Below are 26,765 nucleotides of genomic sequence, written 5' to 3'. Positions count from 1 at the left end.
TGTTTGCCAAACCTACTAGAAAATATTATAGTGACCCATGGATAAAGATCTCTGAAATGCTACACTTACCGATTTGAACAAGTGAAGAAGTTGACAGTCATAGTTTGGAGTTCGCCAAGTTAGTTCATCAAACTAACTTGCCTCAATGAACTGTGGGTGGTAAATGAGAGCAACTGGACTTGCTTGAAGATTCTTGAAGACGTTTCACCTCTCATCCGAAAGGCTTCTTCAGTTCTGTCTGACTAAGGGCCCGTCCACACGAGTACACGGCCTCACCCAATACGCTGTCATGGCCAGCGCAACTCTGAGAGGAAGAGGAGAGTCTTTTGTGTGGACCGACAGTGAAGTGGAACTATATGGTAGAAGCCTGTAGTCCACCATTGTTGTTGTTATGACGCATCTAGCGGCGGAGGCTGAGGTTAAAGGTTAGAGAGGCGGGGCTTATACATCATCGTTTCTGAAAAAATCCGCATTCTTCGTCCAGACGACTCCGGGCTATCCGGCGTTTTAGGATTTTCCCACTCTGGGACCCGTTTTCAAAAAATACCGGTTTCACACCTCGAAAAAGCCAGATCCGTCTGGATGCGAGGCCGAAACGATAAAGTATTTATGCGGATTCGACAAAAACGTACTCGTGTGGACGGGCTGTAATAGGGAGTATCAGGTATTTATCCTCTCATGGATGAGAAGCAATCCTAAGGTGTCGTTGAGCCATCTTGTTTGTGTGGGTCACTGGGGGCTGGGTGTGAGAGGTGAAAAGTCTTCAAGAATCTTCAAGCAAGTTTAGTTGCTCTCTTTTACCACCCACAGTTTACTATGACCTGGATGATTGAATTTTCACAGGCATCTTGCTTCAATGAAGTTTATGGAGGAATCCCACAGGACAGAATGGTCCACGGTTCAAACACAAAGTTTCATATGTCCACCTCGTGTCTGTCTGGGTTTCCTCAGGGTTGTCCAATCTCCCAAAACCACATTGGTAGGTGGATTGCTTATTTTAAAGGTCATGATGAGCAGGTGTGGTGCCCTTCAACAGACTGAAGTCTTATCCAGGATGGATTCCTGTATTATACCTGGTATTCCTGCGAAAGGCTCCAAATCCATCATGACCCTGACCAGGATAAAGCTGTTAATGAAAATGCACGTATACTGAAATTATGTTTTTAATAGCTACTGCAAAGTGTCGTGTAAACCAAGTTAAAGTAGCATTTCTGGAAAATCAACCAATGATTTGATTTTTGTAGCAACTTGAGTGGCAACCTGATGTGTTTACAGCAGTATCGGATGAAACAGCCAAAAGATTTTCAGTGCAGTCTTGTCTTGTGCGTAGAGAAACTGAGGTTGCTGCAAAATATTTGGGGAGTCGGCGCTGGACACAAAATGGATGATAACGCTCAAGTAAAGAACTTGATCGGGGTAGAAGGTGGTAAACAACAATGGATGGCAAACACTGTGACTAACCATGAGAACCACTGTGACATGGCTGTGCTTGGGACCGTGAACACACAGTAGGGTTGGTTCTACGTTAAACTTGAAGGGGTCAGAAATGCTGAAGTCCAAGGTGGCAGAGAGTAGGGTCCTTGATGCTTATTAAAGAACGTCTGAACGACTTTGCTGAGCGAGTTGGTCCCTCCATGGCTAAGGTTAATCCACTCTTGGATGAACATTTCCAGCATGATGACATGCACATGATGGTACCAAGAGCGTGACTGTGAGTTTTGTTGATGGATACTCGAAAGAGCGGTTTACAATTTACCAACAACTGCACAATATAATGACTTCTACATGGCTGTATAATACATCCAGGATCATGCAGAATAAATACCCATGCTGTTCTGAAGACCAAAAGCCGTGCAGCTCTTGGTCATATTAAGCAATGAAAAGTGAAAGATCTGGCTTGTGAGACAAATCAAAATGTGGTCTGTTTAGTCTTTCTTTTGTAGGATGCAAATGAAGAGAGTCTGGGAATGTTTCGGCTCTTTGACTCGGGTCAGCCTTAAGCCCTGAACATGTGTGAGGATTATTTCTAGAATCTGGCTTGAGTAGGTGTGGGCGTACAGAGCACTAGGGCATACTTTCATGCTTTATTTGCTGTACTGTTCCTCTTTAAGTCCTTGAGCAACAAGATTATAGGGATCTCCTCTAGAAAAGTGCCCGGTTTCAGTCCAACACCAGCAGCCCCGACTAAAAGATATAGACATTATTGCATTCTTAACATTCATTTAGTTAATGTAATTCCAATTGGAAAGGATTTGCACTTATGTCAAACAAGATCTACTGTGAGCTACTGCTCACTTGCACTTGCGTACCCCCCCCGCTCTTGCTTATATCAGAATGCAAGCAGCCGAAGGAATAGGACACTTATTATGAATGTTGACTTTAACCCTGAAACGAGTAAGTAAAGAGCAGTGTCTCTCCCTGGGGATTTCAAATAGCATCGTAGTAAACCGTCATTTTGAAATAGCATTTTGCTTCTTGAAATAGCGTCAAAATCCACGCTAGATGTTTCGTAAATACATCGTCAGTAAACAGGAAGTTGACGTGTGACAGACCTGAAAATGGTAAACACCATATAGAACCCCAAGCTGAAGCTCGGTACCAAATATCAAGCCGTTGAGATTTGTAATTGCTGAGAAAAGTGTTAGGAAAATTTTGTAACTCCACGCTATGTTTCATAAATACATTTCAGTCGGTAAACAGGAAGTTGATGTGCGACAGAACTGAAAACGGCATACGCAGTACAGAGTCCCAAGCGGCTATGATTTGTGGTTGCCGAGAAAAGGGTGTTACGGACGGACAGAGGTAAACCAGTATAGACCTCTTGCAGTCACGTGACCGAATCCCGGCTGGAATGTAAACAGCCGCCATCTTGTCGGTCAACAACACAACTAAATATTGTTGCACTCGTATACAAAATGGATCAATTTCAACCGACGGACTACACAGCTCATTTTTCTAATGAACATATAACTAGATATGTGTCTAAAATAAACGACCTACAGATTAGTGACCCTTATCGATTACCGGACGTAGTTTTCACGACCGTGTCAGTGGATATTGAACTGCCAGAGGTGGAATACCCAGATGTGTATAATTACCTCATTAACTTTCCCTCGCTGTTCAGTGGTGAAGCACTGCGTGCTTATAAATCTCTGGACAGTTATCTTTACAGAAATTCAGGATTTGTCAGTCCCCCTCAGATGTGGCATCTTGTAAACAAGAAAATAACAATCCTCATTGGACGGGTAAGTCACTTAAGTATTGAGTACTAGTACTGATACCACATGGATATACTGGAATAAATGCATGGCGAACCTGAGATGAAATGGTCACTGCACAGGCGCCAGTGATCGTTCTTTCCAGTCGGTACCCATGCCTTGTTGTTTGGATCGGCCCGGCTGATAGCAGCAATCCATTTTGCACGCCTGTCAGGGTCCCGTGGCAGCCTATGAAACTTTCTTCCCGATTTCTGACCTCTCCTGTTGTGGCATTTATATGCCATACAACTCTCCGGCATTGTGGCACGGTAATATTTGCAGATTTGGGCGAAAAACAACGAAAGTCAGTGTCGGTAAATTGCGATGGCGGAAATATGGCGTTTGACCGACAAGATGGCGTCTGTTTACAATCTGGATCGGCTGTGACGTCACATGCAAGTGGACTATACGCCCCTCCTTTGGGGGAACACAAAACGCAACTGTTCCTTATTCGGCTTAACCTGAAGAGAACATTGCATGGAAGGTGATCCAACAAAAGATAATCCTGTTTGTTCTTTGAATGTGTTTCTGGATTAAATGTAACTATAAAGTGATGTAGTATATCGGGGCAGGGGGGAAAGCACTTTGACGTGCAGTTATTCAAAAATGATCACCTTTGGTGTGGTAACAAACTCCACACCACCCTGGTGTTTGATTATTTTCCTGTAACAGCATACCTGGTCTGGTTTTATTCCTTACTTGTATTATGACTTCTGAATAAATGCGTAGCTGCAGGCATGACTGTGCAAACAAGAACCGGGTACTGAAATCCCATTTTCTGTCTGCGAGATCATGAGCATTTATTATGATGTTTAAAAAAAAAAAAAGTGCTGGTACCACTTGTAGTGGTAAAGGAGCTGAATTTGACTGTGTTGCATTACCTATTTGTTTCCACTAGGGGGTCGTGCTGAGCACTACCTGTGATTATTTCTAATAAGTTTCAGTCAGAGGAGGCGAAGTGGGGACGCGGCTCCGATCCAAGCAAGAGCGTCTGATTCACTTCTGTGAGCCAGAGCACAGCGCAGTTAAAGTGAGAGTGACGTGGAGACGGAGAGCAAAAGACGGCACATGAGAAAGACAAACTACATGAAGATGAGCAAGAGAAGTTCTAAATTTAGAAAGGGAAAATATTACTGGCAGGAAGATGGAAAGAAAATAAAGCAGCAGAGAAAGGAGACCCAATGGACCGAAAGAGAGCTCTCTGCAGTTATGAAGGAGAAATAAGGAGGTGGTAAAAAAAATTTTTTTTTTAAACCTGCAATGCAGTGCCAGGCTGCTCCAGCCAATCAGAACACGAGGCAGGGAAAGCAAGGGCGGGCGTTGAAGGATGACGCCAGCAGAGCATGGCGCACACAGACAGAAAATGTGATTATGAAAGTGAGAGAGAGAGCGAGGAAGATGTTTGTGTGAGTGTGTGACAGTGAAGTGGGTGGGGGGGAGAGAGAGAGAGAGAGAGAGAGAGAGAGTCAGAGTCCTCTTGCTGGCAAATCTTAGTGTGCAGAGCGCACAAGCTGCAGCCTCTGGTTCATGGCTTTGGCTCTCACCTGCGAGCCTTGGCCACCTCCGTCTCTCATGGGCATCCGAGCATCCTGTAGGTAAGCGTGCAGCTCGATTTTTGTACATGATCCTATGCTTGTCTGTCGTTTTCTTTAGGGCTTTTTTTTTTTTGGAACACTGATTCTGCACATGTGGTTTGTCATTCAGAATTTTGAATCCCCCCCCCTTTTTTTTTTTTTTTAAATCAGTTGTTCTGACTCTAAGTGCTGTTTTGCAGAGCAGGAGGATGACTGCAAAGAAAGAGACCCCTTATCAAAGACGAACGCATGGGCTGGAGAAAAGCGTTCTTTCTTTTTTGCTTTGAAATAGTCATCCCAGTTTTGTCCTAATCAGAAAAAATCACTTTTTTTTTCCTTTTATACTTTGTAGTCGGGTTCTTGAAGGATGCAAGCTGTATTTAAAAAGAACCTGCAAGTAAAGCCTGATTGCGTCTTTGAGAAGATGTGTAACGTGCATGTTGAAGACTGTCACAGCAGGTGGAAGGATCCCCGCTATGCTTCACCATCATTTCCTCCATTAGCAACAGTGAGCAGTCCCAAGTCTCTCCATCCTTCCATCCATCTAGGGTTTTTATTTATTTATTTTTTTAAAGCAGTCTTTTGATTTTGCCTTCACCTGCATTTTCCACGTCGCTCAACTGTCAGTCCGTGAGAACTTGGTTGTCGCGGAGGTTCTGCTTTGATTTCTATCTGCTTTTGTTCTTGCCGTACATCAAAAGTCGGAGGCTTGCGACCCAAAAATGCTTTCTTTTTTTGAGAAGCGTTTCTTTTCCCACGTCGTCGTTGCTGCATTGCAGTAAGAACAAGAACTGAAGACTTGTTCGCTTTCTGAAGACGTTGAAAGAAATTCTACAGTAATGAATTACATTTGCCGCACGTAGCTCTAAGGTGTAAATGCGTTTGTGACAGACGGTCAGTGTTTTGCAGCCTGTGCATGTGGGCTGGCAAAGTTGCAAAAGCAGAGCTCCGCATCGAGCTCGGGTTTTAACCCCGTCTGAACCAGATGTTGCTCCTCCTGCTCACACGTGAACACTTGTTTTGGTCTTGCTCAGTGTTCTGGGGAACGGACGACTAGAAGTGTCGCTTTTCCAGCACAAGAAAAACGCATCCGATAATCGCACAGCTCTACAAGATTTTTGATGGGATTTCTTTTAGAAAAACTTGATTTGGTTGAGTTATCGTCATTGTACCTGCACTGTTAGTGTTCAGCTGGAGCGTACACATTACGAAAGTTTTGCTGTTCATTACATAAGTAGGGAATAAAAAAAAAAAATGGTGTGCTGTTATCGGAAATTAGTATAAATGTGCAGGCGACTTATAGAAAATTGCACGTGCTGATTAGTTGAGAAATTTGGACTATTTCTCGATAATCACCTCAAGCGACTCGGCAAAATGGTAGCCGATCGTTTTGTCACCATAAAGTGAAGAATTACAAATGATTGGGGGGGGGATTTGCTGTTCCTAAAAGCACTAAAGATGCTCGGAAGTTTGGTCTAAAATAATTCAAAGGTAAGGTGGGATTGTGATTTTATCTATTTCAAAACAAAGTATTTTACATGACTCGGCGTAGATAAGTGACACAAGTGTGCGCTGTGCTGTTATGACACTTGCATGCTGCATTTGAGGCTTAAAATAATGTTTAAAATACGATTTTTATTTATTTATTTATTTATTTATTTATTTATTTATTTATTTTAAATCGCGGGCGGCACGGTGGTGTAGTAGTTAGCGCTGTCGCCTCACAGCAAGAAGGTCCTGGGTTCGAGCCCCGGGGTCGGCGAGGGCCTTTCTGTGTGGAGTTTGCATGTTCTCCCCGTGTCCGCGTGGGTTTCCTCCGGGTGCTCCGGTTTCCCCCACAGTCCAAAGACATGCAGGTTAGGTTAACTGGTGACTCTAAATTGACCGTAGGTGTGAATGTGAGTGTGAATGGTTGTCTGTGTCTATGTGTCAGCCCTGTGATGACCTGGCGACTTGTCCAGGGTGTACCCCGCCTTTCGCCCATAGTCAGCTGGGATAGGCTCCAGCTTGCCTGCAACCCTGTAGAAGGATAAAGCGGCTAGAGATAATGAGATGAGATTTTAAATCGCCTGTGTATTTATACTAAAACAATTATCCACCTCAGGCTCAGTGAATATCGTTGAATAATCACCTCAACTTCATCTCAGTTGTTGTTGTTATTCACGATATTCACTTTCGGCAAATTAAATCAACAGCCGTGTGGTGCGAGTCACTTCCAAGTTGTTTTATTCCTCTTATACCAGAGAGACATACTAGGATTTTCCAACATATTTGTAGTTAGGTTTAAAGTCGTAGAACGTCCCTGAAACAAGTTAGCTCCTGTTTTCACTTGTTACATCACCGGTAAACCTTCGTTCCTTCACCAGCCTTTTTTGTTTTCCCCTCTCTCATGAAGTTTATAAGACCAAAGAAAAAAAAGCAGGTCGTCTTGTTAACAAGAAATCACAAAGCTGTCCTGAAAACTTTCCCATGTAAGAAAACTTGCAGCTTGACCTCTGACTGCTACAAAGCGCTGACAAGGGAGACTCCTTCCAATATATGCACCATGTCAAAGATGCCGTTGCATAAGCTAGGACCATAGAAATGATAACGTACTAGAATGAGTGAATTAATATAAACAGAGCTGCTGCTGTAGGAAATTAATAAACACCTTCTGAGAAAATTACTTGTGTTATTACTCACTGGTGAGAAAACTGGATCTGAAAGTATATTGCAAGCACTTTATTCAAGGATAATGCTTATATACTTGCTTGCTCTCTCTCTCTCTCTCTCTTCCCTTGTGCCCAACCAGTATTCATCATCTCCCATCCTATTATATACCTCACTCCCAAATCCGAACACCTCCAGACTCCAAACGCCTACAACACCCACTTCGTTGCCAGATTGAGCAAAGACTTAAAAACACAGCTCAGGAAAAAGAGCTGCCAATTATTTGCAATAGAAGACCATCATTACTAAGCAACAGGGTCATGCTGCATTGCTGCGACTAGCCGTTTATTTCAGATGGAGCCTCGTCTTATTTGAGAGAGAGAGCTTTTGAAGGGCTTAGAAAGATCCCGTATTGGACCAGTGAGTCGAATTTTAGTCAAGGCTTATAATTAGTCAGACACTTCCCCATTTCAGTGAACATCTAGAAGTAGTGCGTTAGTGAATGTGACATACGGGAATGTTTTTCAGTAACGTGCTCGTAATCGTATAAATGTAATAATCGTAATATCCTTTTAAATGGCAGGTTATGTAAGCTGTTGATTTCTGTACTGTATGTAGGAGTGAGTCACACTCACCCTAATGAAATGTGAGGAATTTAGGCAAAGCACAGCAGTGTCTGTTGTCCCAACAGTAGAAAATAGAAACACCCACGGTGCCTTCCCAGACAACGCGGTATTCCCGTCAAGTAGAGACCAAAGTATCCTCACTGACATTATGACGATGCTGGAATCTTTTATTTCCAGATTGCCTTGCGTGCCTGGGTTGAATGTAACTGCTGTCAAGAGAGAAAACTGATCCGAGCCTTGTGTTGGTTGGAGATAAGGGTGTGTGTGTGTGTGGTAAGATGTTTCATCACAACAGGGATTCATTGGCCTTTTGTTTTATTATGCGACTCCACTACTAACTATTTGAGTTTTAAAGACCGATTAATGTGGCTCTTGAAATGACTTCGAGATGGAAAAGAATCCCTCATATCCTCATTTTTCTTTTTGCTCATTCGTTAAAAAGAAATGAAGCACACCCGTTTTCTTAAACCTTTCCCCCTGAAGTTATGAAACCTGCGAATTGAATTTCAGATAAGGCCGAGTGTCACATTTTTCATCACTGATTTTGTTTCTTATTTTCTCAGATCATTTGAATCGGTAGCACTTCATTAAAAGGAGAACTGAAGTCATTTTTAAACTTGTTTTGAGCAATTCCAGCGTTATGGACGTGACACTTGAACTCAAAATGGCAACAAATGACCCAGTGCATGTTTTATTGTCTCCCAGTATTTAAACAGGTGTTGCATATTTTAAGGCTGTACCATACTGGAGAAGTGATAGAACAAGAACAATTCCCATAGTACATCTAGGGCATGCCAAAAGATGCGTTATGGATGTGACAGAAAAAGTATCACTTTTCTTGGGTGACTGTACATTTTTATCAAACTCTGTGAAATTGTAAACCTAATGTCGAAATGGAGATATCCATTTGATAGAGGGGTCCAAGGTGAATATTAAAAAATCTTTGTTTAAAATATTTTGTATTTCATGCAGAGTTTCCGAAGGAAAAGTCAGCGTTATGGATGTGACGAAATTCCGTTATGGATGTGACGCGTCTGAAATAGACATGGCATATGTTTAGAAAATCAGCAATTTAACCACCATAACCCTTTGAAAAACTCTCTAAATATCAGCTAAAACTATCAAAGTTCTTAAATAATATTTAGGATGGCTATTGTTTTGCTGTTTTGTGGATTTTAGCATACATTTCTGTGGCTTGTGGCAATAATATAGAATTGTACATGATCAAAGTTGATTTTAGCTTGGGGTTTACATTATAAGAAAGACTGACATATTAAGGCGAAGGGAACAATTCTTGTGACAAATTGGTTCAACTTATTCACATCTGTAAAATACAGGCCTAGGTGAGATCTCTGGGAGTGGTTTTGATGTATTACATGTTGCTTTATTCTTGCATGGTGAGGTTGACATTTACATGGAATTGCCCTTTTATTTCTTAATTAACGTGTTATTCAATTACGTTTTCAGTTTTAGTAACCTTATATCGTGACTTGTATTGGCAACTAATTGCAATTAAATATTATACTTATCGGCTTATTCGGTTTTTAGCCGTGTTGAATTGAGTTCGTTTGGTCCACAGCAGGCGTCGCTTATCCGCGCGATCCTCACAAGACTTGTGCGAGACTTCGAAACGTGAAGCGTCAGCCAGGTGTCCGTGCCATCATTTTGAAAACTGTTTTCCAAACGAAATATTGCACAAAAACGAGTTTAAATGGCGATTACTGCCTACTTTTTTTTCCCAAACTTTCCTGATTGCTATCAAAAACAAAACTTGCGGCTTGATTACGTCAGCATTCGAAAGAGGACGCGCGCGTCTTTTGACAGCGTTGGCAGATGTTGGTCGCTTTTTTCCGCTGTACGTTTTACTTCCGTCCTAAGATGTCTCGCACAGGTCTCAACGAATCTCGTTTACGGCCATCGCTTCGACATGCGGACTGATACATTACATAGCATGTTTCAAACACTCATAACTTGCTATAGCAGTGACAAAATAGCTATCAAACATGCATTCCTATATTTAGTAAAATGAGAAATAGAATTTTGATGATAAATTTGCCTTCAGTTCTCCTTTAATGAGACCTCAAACTTGAATTCCTGCTACTTGGGGTCCCCCCCTCCAAACGACAGAGCTGATGTAGATGTAGACTACTAGTAAGTGACGTAACTACTAGGGCTGTAACGATACACCCAACTCACGATTCGATTCGTATCGCAATTTTTGACCCACGATTCGATACGCCCACGATTTTTTTAAAAATGTTTTTTTAAAATAGTAAATTTGACTTATTAACATTTACTTACTTACATTAACTATTTAATAACAAATAATTCAGACCACTGCAGAGAATGAGTAATATGTATGCAAAAATGAACAAATGTATATCCAAAGATTGTTTTATTTCTCAAAATAATACTGTTGAGCCGGAAGCTCTGTTTTTTTCGGTTCTGAAAAAGTCATTTTTCCAAATTGTGTAAATCCGTTAAGATTTTTTTTTGGGGGGGGGTATAGGGGTGGCTCTCTCACTGTCTCACTCTCATAGGGCCAATGATTTTCTGTGATCGCGGAAAACAGATGGAAATTACGGAATTTTTATGGTGAAACATTGCTCGCGTGTCAAAATGTAACCGCCGCAGAAGGCTTCCGCCCAAGCAGACATGCCTTCAGTGTTGCCAGATATTGCTAACGTTTTCCACCCCAAAATATGTTCAAAACCAGCCAAAAAGCACCTAAACCTGCCCAATCTGGCAACACTGCATGCCTTTCCGGTCAAGTGATTGTGATTGGCTTGTGGCACACCTAGCCAGCCAATGAGCTGCTTGTTTACAGATTCGCTCCCCGCGTCACAACCAGAATGTCGACCGCTTAAAAGAAATGAATGCTCTGCCAGTGGCGAGTGTGGACGTTGCGTGACTCGCAGAAGATTGTCGCAGGTCGGCGAAAAAACGACTTACTAATAGATATTAAAAAAAAGTAATTTAAGTAAGTTTAAAATGTAATTTAAATAAAAAGTAAAGTATTCATAAATTGAAGTTTGGAAGCGCCTCTGTTTTTGGGCTGAGGAGAAGTTTGAAAGGGTGTACCGCGATTCTGCCTTCTTGTATCGCGATACGGATCGTGGCTCTGCGTATCTCGATTTCGATACGCATATCGTTACAGCCCTAGTAACTACACTCACTTTTTATTAGGAGCACCCATCTATCCACCTGCTGTTTGATGCAGTTCTCCAATCAGCCGATCCCTTGATGCATCAAATCATGCAGATACAAATCAAGAGCTTCAGTTGGTGCTCACTTCAAACATCAGAATGGGAAAAAATTTGTGATCTCAAAGTGTGACTTTCTTTCACTGTGGCATGGATGTTGGTTTGAGTCAGATGGACTAGTTTGAGTATTTCAGAAACCGCTGATCTGATCTGGGGTTTTCATACACAGCAGTTTCTAGAGTTTATGCATAATGGTGCGAGCGACAGGTTTGTGGGTGGGGGAAAAAATGTCTTGTTGATGAGACAGGTCAGAGGAAAATGGCCAGATTGGTTTGAGCTTGGCCGGGAAGGATATAGCAACTCTTTACAACCATGGTGAGCAGAAAAGCATCTCAGCATGCAACAGCAGACCACCACGTTGGGTTCCACTCCTGCAGCCAAGAACAGGAATCTTAGAATCAAGAACACGTTCCTATTAAAGTGGCCGGTGAGGTGTATGTGACGGGTTATGTCAGGCGTGTCTGTGTACGCTGCCATTTCAACAACAGCAGCAAGTAACAAAAGGAACAGCACGACATTGGAATTTGAGTTGAGGTTTTCTGACTTGTGTGCAAATTACTTAGTGTGTGTGTGTCTATATCCCAATTGTGGGATGTACAGTACATGGTCTGACTTTTGTGTATGATTTAATGTACCAAAATGGAAGAAATCCTCTAACTGGTTTCATCTTGTTATATATGACCTCCTCAGTAAATGTGTATAGAGATGTAAAAATTTGAAAGGAAGCAGCGGAGATCATTGGTGCCTTCGGGGAGAGTACATGACTAGTGCACTTGGCATGCTTTGACGATCTAGCAACATTGGTGAATCTAGTGACACGGGCCATGTATGCAAAAAAAAAAATTTTGAATGGTGACATTTGCGCAGTCATTTTTCTGTCATTTTCACGTCGCATCAGTGATGTCACCATGTGGGTCCGTTTACCTGTCAGAGTGGTGTCCAGACTGTAGTTTGTGAGCCAAGCAGGTTACTTCCTGGTCTCCCACTAAGAAGTACGAGATGAGGAAGTAGATTGACCTCGGCTCTCCCGACTGGCAGCCCGAGGAAGGGGGAGTATAGAAATCCTATTACCGCCTAACTTTTGTTCAGAACTAATGCGGTTTATAAAAATCAGAGGAGAAATGCACAAAAGATAAAAGTATGCAGCTTAAGTATAATAATATGCATGTAATAAAATATTCTAGTAGAACACTTGGATTTGTTAGCTTATTGCTTGCTATGCTATTCCACTATTGTCTTTTGTCGAACTAGCTGACATAACGCTGGATATAATTTCGCACAATTTTATCATGAGAACGTATTAAGCCTGCAGCTAAACGATTATACCTAATGAGCACATTTCTGATTATTAATTTCACTGAGGTGACGTCATCGTCTTCGGTCATCGTATCGGCTCATTCCTGAGTTCAGTCAGAGGAATTCACAATGCCGTAGGCCGACTTAAAAAGATGTCTGTATTATGCTGATATTTCATATCTTTTGTGATGTATCGACACTCTTGGGGCATCAAACTAGCCAAGGAGGTTGCGTGGTTCATTTGGTTCCTATTGCGCATAATGATACCAGTTCACCGTGCAACAAATATATTTAGGGTGTCCGACTCCTAGGCGACTGTATTTCAGTTTAAAGGAGATGAATCGTAAAATACGAATTTACTTGTAATTAAGCACTTTGACATGCAATTCAAAGTGGCACTAAGTTGAGGCATCGGTCCCCAAAAAAAAAAAACGTGGATGCCACTATATCATCTGCACTGCTATAAGGATACCGTGAAAAGTCAAAATCAGGCTGCGAGATTTATACTATTATTTTTTAATAGAACAATTAATGAATTTAGAGCCACGTGGCCCTAAATTCTCCGCTCTTTTTATTTCCTGCTTCACCATGATCCAGTTCAAGATACTACATCATGCATCACGTGGTGGGCTTTCCCCATTTGCGCAAGGCATTGTGGGATACAAATTTGAAACAGGAGTAAAAAATGGAGGATGTGAGTGTGCGAATGAAACGTGAAAGACCGACTACAGTAACGGAAAGCAAGAAGAAAAGACGTTATGTTCTATACGAAGGAAAGGAAACGCAGGACCAAACTAATAAATATTGGCGGTCAGTGAGCACCTCGGTGTGATCAGCTGTTCGTTTAGCGACAGAATGATGGAACTGTCGGTGCACGGTCAAAGGTAAACCTGCGCATGCGCACACTGACTTCCTCTGTCTGCTTGACTGTGCGAAGCGAGCGATTTCATGTACATTTGTTTTTTTGAGAAATTGCAGAAATAAACATGCATCTCAATGACCAAATTTCACCGATTTTATGAAATCGAAAGGCCGTCTAGCTTTAAACCAGGGCTTTGAACCAGAATTTTTTTCCTATTGGTTCGTTCCGAACAGAAACAGAATTTAAACGTTTCCGGTTTTGGGTTCCACCATTAAATAGACGTTCCCGAACCGGCTAGAACAAAAAAATTTCGTTCCCGGAACGGTTAATTACGTTCCCTGTCAGCTGTTTAACAAATGGCTATAAAATTGTCTCTGTCTCATCCAGCTTAAGCCAAATGTAGGCTAATTCTATTACAACCTTCACTAAATAAGACAAGAAATAATTCAAAACAATTATTATTTCAAATGTTGGCGATGTGGATTCTCAGTATGTCTTCCCATCTACACAAACAGAAAAATTGCCAAAAATGAAAGATAATTCGTTTAGTGTGTTACCAAAGGCTAGTCAGGCCCTATGCATTGATAGGCTAACAGAGGTTAACGTCATTTTAATGTTCGCGAGCCTCTCATTAGCGTGGACAAATATATTGATATCGTGTTTGAAATTGACGTTTTTGAATAACGATAGACTGCAATATTTACCTCTTATTTAAGATGTGGAGACGTGATAGTAGTCCACCCTCCCGCTCTCTCCATTCAGTCAGCGAACGTCACACAGGAAGTGAACCCCAGCGGGTCATAGAAACTTGCACAGGAGAAGAATGACTTTTTTTTTATTTGTAGGCTACGGAAACTTTGAGGAACGAAATAGAAACCGGTATTAACTGGTTACCCTTATTTTTAATAAGCGTTTCTGTTCCAGAACATAAAAAATAATAAAGTTTCTGGTTTCGTTTCTGTTCCATGTGAAATGGAAAAAGTTCCCGGTTTTCGTTCCTTGAACCGGTTCAAAGCCCTGCTTTAAACCCATGGCTTCGCTACTTTTGAACTGGGATAACTGTTTCCTCTTCACTGCTGGATTCCATGCTGTTGAGAGTATTTTACTTAAGGCTTCTTGCTTATGGTAAAAGTTAGGGTTTTTATAGTCTATATAGATTACAGCATCTCACTCAGTCTCGCCATAAACGTATACATGCGCGCTCCCATGGGAAGCAATTCTGACGTCATGATGGCTGTGCCGGTTGAATGAAAGAGAACCTTATAAATTATGCATTTTCTCTGTTTATTCCACTTTAGACACACAAAAACATTACAGAAACACTGTCCTGGAATTGATATGGTGACGAGAATTCGGTTAGTTTTCAGTGATCATTTCCTTTGACATGTAAATCAAAATTCATTAGCCTGCATTTCAAACAAAAGTGGCATGTATGCACTGTACGTTTTGGCCATGACCATTTTTCTTATTGGGCAGTACAGTCCAGCAAACAACCGAAGCAGTTGCTACACACCCACCAGGAAGAAACTACAAGTGATTTGTTGCTCGTTGGTGTGAACACAGGGCGAGTCTTTTCGAGTTGAGATGTAACTTACCCAAATCAGGTATATAAATTCATGAGCCAGGGCTCGCGTGCATATATATATAAAAAATAATGACAACGGCTAGCTGGTCGGGTTTACTAATGAACCCTGACCAGCAGTTCTTCTCATTAACGTGAGAAAAGCTAAGCAGAAATGGCAGCTCGGCTTGCGACGTACATTGTGCACTTTGCCTGTTCTTTGAGCAGTGACAGCGTTTATATTCACGTCTTAAATGCTGATCTTCAGCAGCACTGGACCCGACACCAGAAGTATTCAGATTAGTGTTTAATATGAGCTTGTGTACTTTGGTGTTCTTGCATTTTTACCCAGATGGTGTCTACTCAAATAATGCCTGGTTTATGAAGCGCAGAATTGGTTCTGGCTGTGGAAAAACATGATCCTGAGGCAAACTGAAAATTTTTTTTTTCCCTTTCTTTATTTTGGCAAATTGCAACTAAATGCTCTCATTTTTCTTAAAAGACTCTCCTTGTCGGGTTTTGTCTTTGTACGGTGTTTTTTTTTTTTCTTCTTCCTTCTCAGTGTCATTTTTAGAGATTCGGGTCCTCCGTTATTATATTCAATTGCATTTATTATTCATTCCCTTGCCTCAGGCACTTAATTTTTCAAGCAGACATATTTGATTTGGCAAGATAGATTGTCTCTCTCTTTTTTAGAGGACTGTGCAGACATTGCAGGACTCGTTAAGCCTGTGCAAGTATGTTTTTGATAATTTTGTTTTCTTATTAATTTACAGCCTCATTACAGCAGGCATAATAATAATATGGTGGTGGTTATGTAAGGCATAAATGATGAAATGCGTTCATTCTGTAGATAATGCATGTCTTTCAGAATGATCTAAAGCAGTGGTTCTCAACCTTTTTGGGGTCCTGGACCCCCTGCATATTTTTGATCGACCCTGAGGACCCTCCCCACCCTAGTCTGGCTAACGCGACTTCAAAGCTCTGCGAGGCCCTCGCGTTGCGTCACACTTAGGATGGGCAGGCTACCCCCACCCGATCTGGAGGCTAGGGTGCAATTTGATAGAAACAGCAGAAACTGCATTTTAAATTGCATTATGGCATTTATTCACTCTATTCACAACACAACAGCATAGTTTCCAGAAATATGTAACAAAACAGGATATTTATGGCATAAATATCCTATCTGCATAAATTTTATGCAGCATCTTCTGAACATTATGTAACAAAACAGAACTTTTATATAGTAGCTTTCAGAAATATGAATGTAATGAAACAGATTTCATCTTCTGAACATTATGTAACAAAACAGAACTTTTATATAGTCGCTTTCAGAAATATGAATGTAATGAAACAGATTTTTCATGCACTCTTCAAGATCAAAAACAAACATAAGTATGAAATCTCAATGAATATAATATATAATTAAGCAATAATATAATAATTATGTAATTAAGTCTTGGTTTTATCTGTAGAGGCAGATGGTGTGTGTGTGTGTGTTATCAAAGCAAAGCATCCTCACTTCTGTTTTTGTGTCACTTGGGTGTGGTGTAGTGAGGTTTGTAACATTAGCTTAATTTTGAGCGCCAACCGGAACCTTGCAAGTTAATGAGTTTTACCACATCGGCTTCCTGCAAATATTTTATATATCTTATATTTTATATATTATACAACTCTGTAGTTTAGCTAGATAAAGGTCTCAGTCACATTTGAACAAAATGTTTATTTTTTTTAAAGATATTTTATTTTCATGGACCCCTTGCAATTACACCACGGACCACTAGGGGTCCGCGGACCCCCGGTTGAGAATCACTGATCTAAAGGATACAAAGTGCCTTTGGTAATTTGCATTAATATTATGCCTGAGTGTGGGTAAGAGATTGGGTAAGAGTGCAATATCTGATGAGGTATTATAAGGGACTTTATTAAAATAGTAGGGGTAGAATGGTTTCAGACAATTTGATCCATCCGTTATCCATAACCGCTTATCAGGCATGCAAATGGCGCGCTTTTCGGCGCATTCTGCTTTTTCCCCGGCATTTTGGGCGACTTGTGTAATTCGTGCAGATCCGAAGAGGTTTTTTTTGGGGGGGGGTTGCTCTCCGGTAATCCACTCTGGTAGTAATGATAGACCCGAGTACTGTGCAGACCATACAACATTTGGTTCCCCCTGGTGGATATATGGAACCATTGACAGCAGAGATAGTAAGATTGACAGTGTAGCTGCTGGCTGCCATTATAATATTCAACAGCGTTCCGTTACAAACTGCTAGCTGCTACACTGTCAGTGGATGGAACCGATGGCTGGGCAATCTGGTTGCTAAGGAACGTGACTCCCGGGCTTTTCCTCAGATCGGTGTGTTCATTTATCAACTTGCTGAATTTCATCTACTAGTGTGTATTTCTTTGGAGCCTCGGTGACTGGGAGTAAACGATCAGCGTTGAAGTGGAAGTCATTTACTCGTCTACAATCAAAGCGTAAGTGTTAAAATAATTATTAACTTTGTCTCTCGTAACCTAGCCTCCTTCATCTAACCATATTAGCCATGACCTACGGTATCCTTGGGGTAAAAAACGCCTGAAAAACGTAATGTTATTTGAGGAGTTGCATGATGACTGTCTTTGTTCTCAACGTAGTGTCTACATGAGTTAATGACTATTGTTTTTTGTTCCTAGATAATATTTAAGTGCCGTAATACCGTTCTATACGTGCAAGAATTGATCTTATTAAAGCTTGTGGCTGTCTGGCTTAGTTAAAATGCTAACCGTTAGCACCCGACTAGCTGCTATTTTAGAACATCGAGTGATCAAATGGTAATGTGTAATCCATGTGTGTGTTATGAGTTCGTGGTGCGTACATCCAAGGCACTACACAAACTTCAGGAAGTGGCAAAGAAAAGGAAGAAAAAGGAGTAAAGATGGACTGACTTTGGGGTGGGGAACTGAAGATGGATTGGGAACTGAATTAATAAATAATAGTAATTAATAAATGTTCTGTTTTGTTGAAACTGTTGTCTGACTGATATTTTGTGTGTGGTGGTGGTGGGGGGGTCCGCGTCACCGCGCTACCTCACTCTTTTTTGACCATGGTTGTGTTTGCATCCCTGGCTTATCCTGTGCAGGGTCGCGGGCAAGCTGGAGCCTATCCCAGCTGACTATGGGCGAGAGGCGGCGTACATCCTGGACAAGTCGCCAGATCATCGCAGGACTGACACATACATACCCTGTGCCTGAAATCGCTCACTTGTTCACTACTCCCTATATAGGGAATTACTATATAGAGGACTACATAATGAGCTCATTTGTAAAATGGGGGGAAAACCCTCTTTCAGACACTCGTCTGTCATGCTGGTATTTACGTCATTACTGTCGCACAATTAAAAAGTGCCAGGTCAGTCGGCTGGTGGGTTTACAAAATAATAAATGCATGCATGTGTTTTTGATATACATATTATACGGAGCGTATTTCCTGCATTAATCAATACAAAGTACCTACATCTTTCAGTTTTTTTTTTTAAATCAAGACCAAATACTTTCTTCTTTGCCGCTCTTTTATTAAATCAAATTTGAGACTTTTAATTTGATTTCTTTCAGCGCGACCGCAATGCATGATGGGATAGATTGCTTTGGTTAGTGACCATCGGTTGTACACTACTTTTCCTGATGCACTGTGGGATACTTGGAGTGCACTATACAGGGTGTAAATAATCCTCACGAAGGTTTCGGACAGCACTACAAAATGGCGTCCCCACTATATAGTGCCCTATATAGTGAATAGGGAGCGATTTCGGACACAGTCCCAAAGACAACCAACCATTCACGCTCACGTTCACACCTACGGTCAATATATGGCCCTTTTCCACTACCCTTTTTCAGCTCGCTTCAGCTCACTTCAGCCCGACACGGCTCGCGTTTCGACTACCAAAAACCAGCACGACTCAGCTCGTTTCAGCCCTGCTTAGCCCCTAAAACTCGCACCGTTTTGGAGTGGGGCTGAAGCGAGCCAAACCGTGCCGACTGAGGTTGGGGGCGTGAGCAGACACTCCCCTGTGCACTGATTGGTGAGGAGGAGTGTCCTCACATGCCCACACACGCCCCGCGAGCGCGCTGGGATCTGTAAACACCGCAAACCCGGAAGAAGAAGAATTATGAATTACGAGAATTTCTGAAGCCTTATGCGCCTCGCCTCATCTATACGCTCTTGCCAGTATCTGTTGGTGTTGTAGGTGACAACAAGCCACAGCACCAAGACCAGCAATACTAACGACTCCATGTCCTCCGTGTTTATTGTTTACTATCCGGGTCATGAGACTACCGCTTAAAAGCTCACTGAATCAGTGACATACAGAGCATCGTGCACGAGTTTGCGGAGCGCAAGGCTCGTCGTATGCCCTTCAAATAATGCGCGCAGTAGGCTATTGATGTTTTATTATGAGCCATGTACAGTATGTCGCCTAATGTTTTTTTGTTTCTGAGTTACATGTTCGTTTGAAGGACTTAATGTACAAAATAACATAGTTGCACCCCGTAGTGTTGAAATTGGTAAACACAGCGCATTCAGTGAGGTTTGCACCGCCCTCCTTTTATTTCTGACTCTTCCTGTCACCACTCTGAGCGCTCATTCGTATGCCCTTCAAATAATGTGCGCAGTATAGGCTATTGATGTTTTATTATGAGCCATGTACAGTATCCTAATGTTTTTTGTTTCTGAGTTACATGTTCGTTTGAAGGACTTGATGTACTAAATAACATAGTTGCACCCGGTAGTGTTGAAATTGGTAAACACCGCAGTTGCGGACATTTTGTAACCTAAAATGATGTTATGATAAGCTTTAATAAAATGCCCGGTCATTTGCCCCGCCCCCGGCCCGGCTCTGACTTGTTCCGCCACTGTCACTGATGTCACTGTTTGCGCTGCTTAACGACATCACGTGACGTCCACCCACTTTCGCTAACTCCACCCAATGTGTCCACCCACTTCCAGCCAGCACGGTTCAGCGCGGTTGTAGTCGAAATGCAACTTCAATAGCCCCGCTCAGCTCGACTCAGCTCGACTCGGCACGGCACGGCTCAGCCGCGTTTGTAGTGGAAAAGCGGCATTAGAGCCACCGGTTAGCCTAACCTGCATGTCTTTTGAATTGTGCACTCTGCTCGGAGCTAATACTTGAGAATATGCCAGGATAGTCGTCTTTCCACCAATAAGAATGGCAGATGAGCTAATCGGCATCGGAATCTGGATTGATTTGACAGTTGCACCCCCTTGTCTCCTCTGACTTGAGTAATCTTTCAGCCAGGATTCTCACAAAGGGATTCCCTCCTCTAGTTGCAGAGAAATAAACCTCTTTTGCCTCTTTGAATTGACATCGCTTGTTTTGCCTGATGAAATGTTTGCTGTTTATGCTGTTGAAGCCTCTATCTACTTTACACACACCTGCCCAAACGCATCCTTTTAGGCTGACCTGACTTATACCCAAAATAAAAACCAGCTAGATTAAGCACTTTTCAGCATTCTCGCCAAGCCTCCCATTGCGGCCTCCCGCTGAAGCAGTTTGAGAGGGATTGAACAGGCTTGAAAAGAACATTGAACTGACTGAACACTAGCTTCATAACAAGACGACATTTTGTACAGTGTGAGTGCAATGCAGACAGAAGGTAGTCGTGTCAGCTTGTCTTCTTCAGAGCACTTTCTTTTTGAAAATGATCAGCTCTTTTTGGGCAATGGCAGCAGAAAAAGCTCCTCCTGCAAATAATCGTGAGACAGAACGCCTGAACACTTCCCAACCTAACCGACTTTTTAAGCAGTAAATACGCCAGTGTGTTCTGTAGTGTGGTGATGACATTTTTAATATGCATCTAGATATTACAAACACCTGTAGAGAATGGTCATTGTAGCAGTGATCCTATTGGATACATCAACTATTAATTGCAGTTGTCTGTTCCCCAAAAGACAGCTTGCACAGACTTGAGCTGCTACCACATAGAAACACGCACTCTAATTTTGGAAGCTTTGGTATTATGTGGCTCTGACCATGTGCTGATGCATGTTCTCCACCCTCACCAGACCTGATCCCCACCCGCGGGGAGCTGCCCAGCCTGACTCAGCTCTGCAGGAGCAAGAGGAGGAGATCTTGGGCTCTGATGATGAAGAGCAGGAAGATCCCAATGACTATTGCAAGGGTAAGATGAGCAACATTGGTTACACGTGGAAGCAAAGTGAAATATGATGTGTTAGTAGATTTTTTTTTTTTTTTAATGCCAACATAATTAAATATTTTACATAAGACGGTGTTATTGGGGTGGATAGATCGATAGATGGATGGATAGATAAACTGTAAAAATTGCTGTATGTAGAGGCATAAAAACTTGGAGAGATGGATAGTTCCTTGGCTGTATCCTGTGCCTGTGATGACTGGCACCTTTGCTAGATGACTGGGTGGGTGGGTACTTGGCTCAGTAAATGCATGGATGGCTAACTACTTGCTTAGATGAATGGGTACTTGGGTGGAAGAATGGAAATGTACTTGGAAAGATGGATGGATGGGTACTTGGATAGATGGATGGATAAGTACTTGGCTGAGTAAATGCATGGATGGATAACTACTTGCCTTCGATGGATGAATGGGTACTTGGGTGGAAGAATAGAAATGTACTTGGAAAGATGGATGGATGGGTACTTGGGTGGAAGAATGGAAAATGCACTTGGAAAGATGGATGGATGGGTACTTGGGTGGAAGAATGGAAATGGACTTGGAAAGATAGCTGGATGGGTACATGGGTAGATAGATGGATAAGTACTTGCGTCAGTAAATGTATGGATGGATAACTACTTGCTTGGATGGATAGATGAATGAGTACTTGGGTGGAAGAATGGAAATGTACTTGGAAAGATGAATGGATAGGTGGGTGGGTACTAGTCTTGAAGGATGGATTGATGGAACCTTTGTTAGATGACTGGGTGGGTGCGTACTTGGCTGGATGGATGGATAAGTACTTGGCTCAGTAAATGCATGGATGGATCACTACTTGGATAGATGGATGGATGGGTACTTGAGTGGAAGAATGGAAATGTACTTGGAAAGATGGATTGATGGTTACTTGGATAAATAGAAGGATGGATGGATTAATGATTACATGGATGGATGGGCACTTGGGTGGAAGGATGAATGGTTACATGACTGAATGGATGGGTGGATGAGTACGTGGGTGGATGGTTACTTGGGTGAATAGAAGGATGGATAGATGAGTACTTGGGTAGATGGACGAGTCTGTGGGTACTATGGTTATGAAGCGATACTACAATTGCACAAGTCAAAAGCAGATTATTTGTTGTTGTTTTGTTTGTTTTTTTCCTTACATTCACTTGATCATCTGCAGGTGGTTATCACCATGTGAAGATCGGGGACCTGTTCAACGGCCGGTACCACGTGATCCGCAAACTGGGCTGGGGGCATTTCTCCACTGTGTGGTTGGCATGGGACATCCAGTGAGTTAGAATTCCACTTGTCTTCTCAGCAGAGTTTTTGTTTTGACACCATAACACTAATTTCGGGAATACAACATTGGAAAAAGTTTGTGTACATTTATAAAATACACAAGTTGCTTATAAATTTGATAGACTGATTACAGTTGTGTTCACTGTTTGTGGTTGTGTACATAAACATATTTGCATGCAGGCCTATATATTACGATTTGATCAAGTCTGGATGTAAGAACGCTGTTGTTGACGCGTGTGTTTTTTGTTTGTTTTGTGCATGTGTGTAGGGGAAAGCGCTTCGTGGCTATGAAGGTAGTGAAGAGTGCGGAGCATTACACTGAAACGGCTCTGGATGAGATCAAGCTCCTGCGCGCAGTGAGTGTCTACCAAACTCACTGCTGCTATGGTGACTACTGCAAGCTGCTTTTTAGACCATTTAACCTCTGCGCATTTAAGCTAATGGCATTTAGGGTTCCTTTTATTATTTTCAAGTGGTCTGGAGAGAGAACTTCCTTTGCAGAGAAAAGCTCTTGAAGTTTTTAAGCTGGAATGAATGGAGGAAAATTAGGTTAAAGTGAATTGTGACTCAGAGGCTGTCTAAAATGTGTGAACACGCTTTCTGGATTAGGTGCGAACCTCGGATCCAAATGACCCCAGCGGAGAGAAAGTAGTGCAGCTGCTGGATGACTTCAAGATTTCAGGTGTTAACGGTACTCGTATCCTTTCAGCCATAATGTTACTCTGGGTGCTTGAAATTTCCAGCTTGTATGGATTTATGTCCATTTGAAAGTATCAAGGAATGCTGTGTTCAACGTAACTCGGAAGTGGGAAGTCACAACTCAGAATTATTATGGGGCGAAAACATGGCTACCTCCATGAAATCTTGCCTTTTATTAACGCCAAACTAGCCAGCAAATGTTAGAGATTTAGTGCTGTTCATTATGTAGTTAGTTTGACTTTTTCCACTGTGAACATCATGTTATGACGACGTTTGCTAAACTCAGGGTTGAGGGCTTCTTTCTGACTTTCCAAGTTGATGCGATATCCCCCCCAGAGTTCAACAAGGCGTTGCTCTGCATTTACCTAAAGCTTATAATTTCCATATCTCTGCAAAGTATTGCAGTGTTTTTTGTAAGATCTGCCTGTACAAAGCACTGCAGTACTTGCAGAAATCTGCTAATGAATCCTTTCTCTGCTCTTTTATGCTGGAAGAGATTTTAATAAGCGTCTTTTGTCATTTAATTGGAGCTGGGCTCATCGCCCTCTATCTCGTGCTGTCAGCATGTTCTCCCTCCCCCCACCCACTCACTCACCCTCGCTTATGACCTTGATCATGACTGCTCTCAGATGTGTGCATGGTTTTTGAGGTCCTTGGTCACCACTTGCTCAAGTGGATCATCAAGTCTAATTACCAGGGTTTGCCCTTACCTTGTGTTAAAAGCATCATTCGGCAGGTAAAGTAACTTTCTGCATCACTTATTATTTACATCTCGTATAGAATATCACCAAGTCTTTCAATAATGGGATTATTACAACCCCAAATCAGAAAAAGTCGGGACGGTATGGAAAATGCTTAAAAAGAAAGAAAGCGGCAATTTCGAATTTTACTTTGACTTGTATTTCATTGCAGACGGTATGAACCCAAGCTATTTCATGTTGTGTCTGGTCAACTTCATTTCATTTGTTTCTATCCATCCAGTCCTGCCTTGAAGGCCTGCAACCCATTCCAAAAAAGCTGACACAGGGTAATTTTAGGGCTAGTAATGAGGTAAAACAATTAAATATGTGATTTGAAACAGGCGATGCTTACAATCACCTGTTGACATGATTTGGTACAAAATCACTATCCAGGAAAGGCCTAGTCTTTGAGGAGCAAAGATGGGTCGAGGATCTCCAGTTTGTTAACAAATGCGTGAGAATTTATTGAAAGACAACATTCTTCGAAGAAAGATTGGAAGGGATTTGGATATTTTACCCTCTACGGTGCAGAATGTCATGAAATGATTCAAGAAATCTGCTGGAATTTTGGTGTGTAAAGGACAAGGGTACAAGCCTAATCCGAACACCCTTGATCTCTGATCCCTGAGACGGCACTGCATCAAGAACAGTCATTCATCTATAGTGGATATAAACGCATGGGCTCGGGATTACTTTGGCAAACCTTTGTCAAGCATGACAATGCAGAGTTACATCAGCAAATGCTAGTTAAATATTTACTGTGCAAAAAGGAAGCCATATGTTAAGTGTCCAGAAGCACTGTTGACCTCACTGCATTCAGAGGTATCTGGGATGGACCATCACACAGTGGAAACTAGGGGTGGGTATTGCCAAGGACCTCACGATACGATACGCATCACGATACTTGAGTCACGATACGATACTGCGATATATTGCGATATTCTACATAGTTCACTGAAAAATGTAAACGCATTATGCATCTTAAAATCCGAGCTGTATGTACATCAGATGATAGTGATAATTCATGGGACAAACTGAGTCAAAACAATATAATTCTAATTATCCATGCAATTTTACTGTAACTATACAAGCGCAAGTTACAACATATTTGCAGGAACAACACACTGTCTGGAACACATTGAAAAGTGCAGTGTGCATCTTAGTCTCCCTGAGCACAATTATGAAACAAAGTGCAGTGTGGGTCAGTGTCCACACACTGAAACTGAATTGAAACCTCAGTGAATCACGTTTCTTCTGAACTTTGAGTAAATACTCAAAATAAAATGCAGTGTCTCACACACACTAAAATTGAAAATGCAAAATAAAGTGCAGCTTCTTGCCTTTGGTCTTAAATGACAAAATTAAGTTCATAGTTACAGTAAGTCACACATCACTGAAATAGATGGGAGGACTTTGGCGCCGTCCAGTGTAGTTTGCTTCGGGTCGGGTTTCGGTGGCTCCGGCTGAGCTAATATGTCGGGGTGGTGTCGTGCTAAGTAAGTTCGCAAGTTTGTTGTGTTACCTGAATATCTAATTGGAGCGAAACAGGTTTTGCAAAGTGAGTACTCTTTGTCCAGCTCACTGTTTTTTTTGTTTTTTTTCTCCTTTCCTTTGGAATCCAAAGTGCCTCCGAACATCTGCCTTAAAGTTCGGCGGCGTCTCTAGGTTTACATTAACAGCCATGCTTGCTTGTTTTTTTTTTTCCTCACTGCAACCACCGGGAAAAAAAGAGAAGACGAAGAGTACCTTGCAGTGAGGTAGCGGCACAGCGACACCTTGCGGAGCGGAGGTGCGGAAGTCGTACTGGATTTACAACCCGTCTGAAACATGATTTATTATTTGAAAAAATATTGATATTCAAATTGAGTATCGATATTGAATCGGAAGACAAAGTATCGCGATATATCGCCGTATCGATAATTTTGCCCACCCCTAGTGGAAACATGTATTGTGGTCAGACGAATCAGTATTCCAGGTCTTTTTTTTTTTTTTTTGTAAGAAATGGACACCGTGTGCTCTGGACCAAAGACCAAAAGGATCGCCCGGACTGTAACCAGCAACAAGTCCAAAAGTCGGGGTTGTCAGTGCCCTTGGCAAAGGTCACTCGTACTTCTGTAATGGCGCATTAATGTAGAAAAGTACATTGAGATTGTGGAGCAACATATGCTTTCTTCAAGATGACCACTTTTCCAGGCATATTTCAACAAGTCAATGCGAAACCACATTCTGCACACATTACAAAGGCATGACTGTGGAAGAAGAGGGTGCCCGTCCCCTCTGTCCCCAATAGAGAATTTTGAACGTGGAGAATTTTGAAATGGAAAACTATGATCATGACCTGGCACTGTTGCTAAGACCTGTTTGCAGGAAGAATGGGGGAGAAAAAAATAACACCTGAAACACCGTCACTTGGTGTCTTCAGTCCATAAACATCTTTTAAGTGTTGTGAAAAGGAACGTCAACATTACAAAGTGGTAAATGTTTTACCGTCCCAACTTTTTTGAAAGATGTTGCAAGAGTTAAAATGGAAATAAGTGTTTGTTTAAAAAAAAATTGCGGTAAATCAAGTAATGTGCTGCTGTTGATTTGAGTGCAATGAATTTACAAATCAGTTTTAATTTCAGTTTTAAAATACCGTCAACTTTTTCTGATTTGGGGTTGTACCTCGGTGATGGTATAAACTGAATATTCCTTCATAAATTTTAAATATATAGAAAGCTGCACCATTTCAGTATGTGGTTTACT

At 41.8% G+C, this 26,765-nt stretch overlaps 1 protein-coding gene across 5 annotated transcripts in view; it reads left to right on the top strand.

Annotated features, from left to right (window-relative positions):
* srpk1b (SRSF protein kinase 1b) overlaps positions 1-26,765 on the top strand; it is a 90,859-nt gene that overhangs the window by 41,761 nt on the left and 22,333 nt on the right. For 4 of the 5 annotated variants that reach the window (XM_060910351.1, XM_060910353.1, XM_060910354.1 and 1 more), the window contains 5 exons: positions 21,150-21,265; positions 22,463-22,571; positions 22,850-22,937; positions 23,191-23,278; positions 23,910-24,016. In XM_060910351.1, coding sequence (XP_060766334.1) covers positions 21,150-21,265; positions 22,463-22,571; positions 22,850-22,937; positions 23,191-23,278; positions 23,910-24,016 — 508 coding nt within the window. Of the gene's footprint in view, positions 1-4,724; positions 4,853-21,149; positions 21,266-22,462; positions 22,572-22,849; positions 22,938-23,190; positions 23,279-23,909; positions 24,017-26,765 lie in introns of those variants that run through there. The other variant, XM_060910352.1, reaches the window with a different exon arrangement.

This window comes from Neoarius graeffei, chromosome 26 (assembly GCF_027579695.1).
Source record: "Neoarius graeffei isolate fNeoGra1 chromosome 26, fNeoGra1.pri, whole genome shotgun sequence".
In the NCBI taxonomy this organism is placed as follows: domain Eukaryota; kingdom Metazoa; phylum Chordata; class Actinopteri; order Siluriformes; family Ariidae; genus Neoarius; species Neoarius graeffei.
The sequence above is the reverse complement of the archived record's forward strand: the minus strand, read 5'-3'. Positions and strand labels throughout refer to the sequence as shown.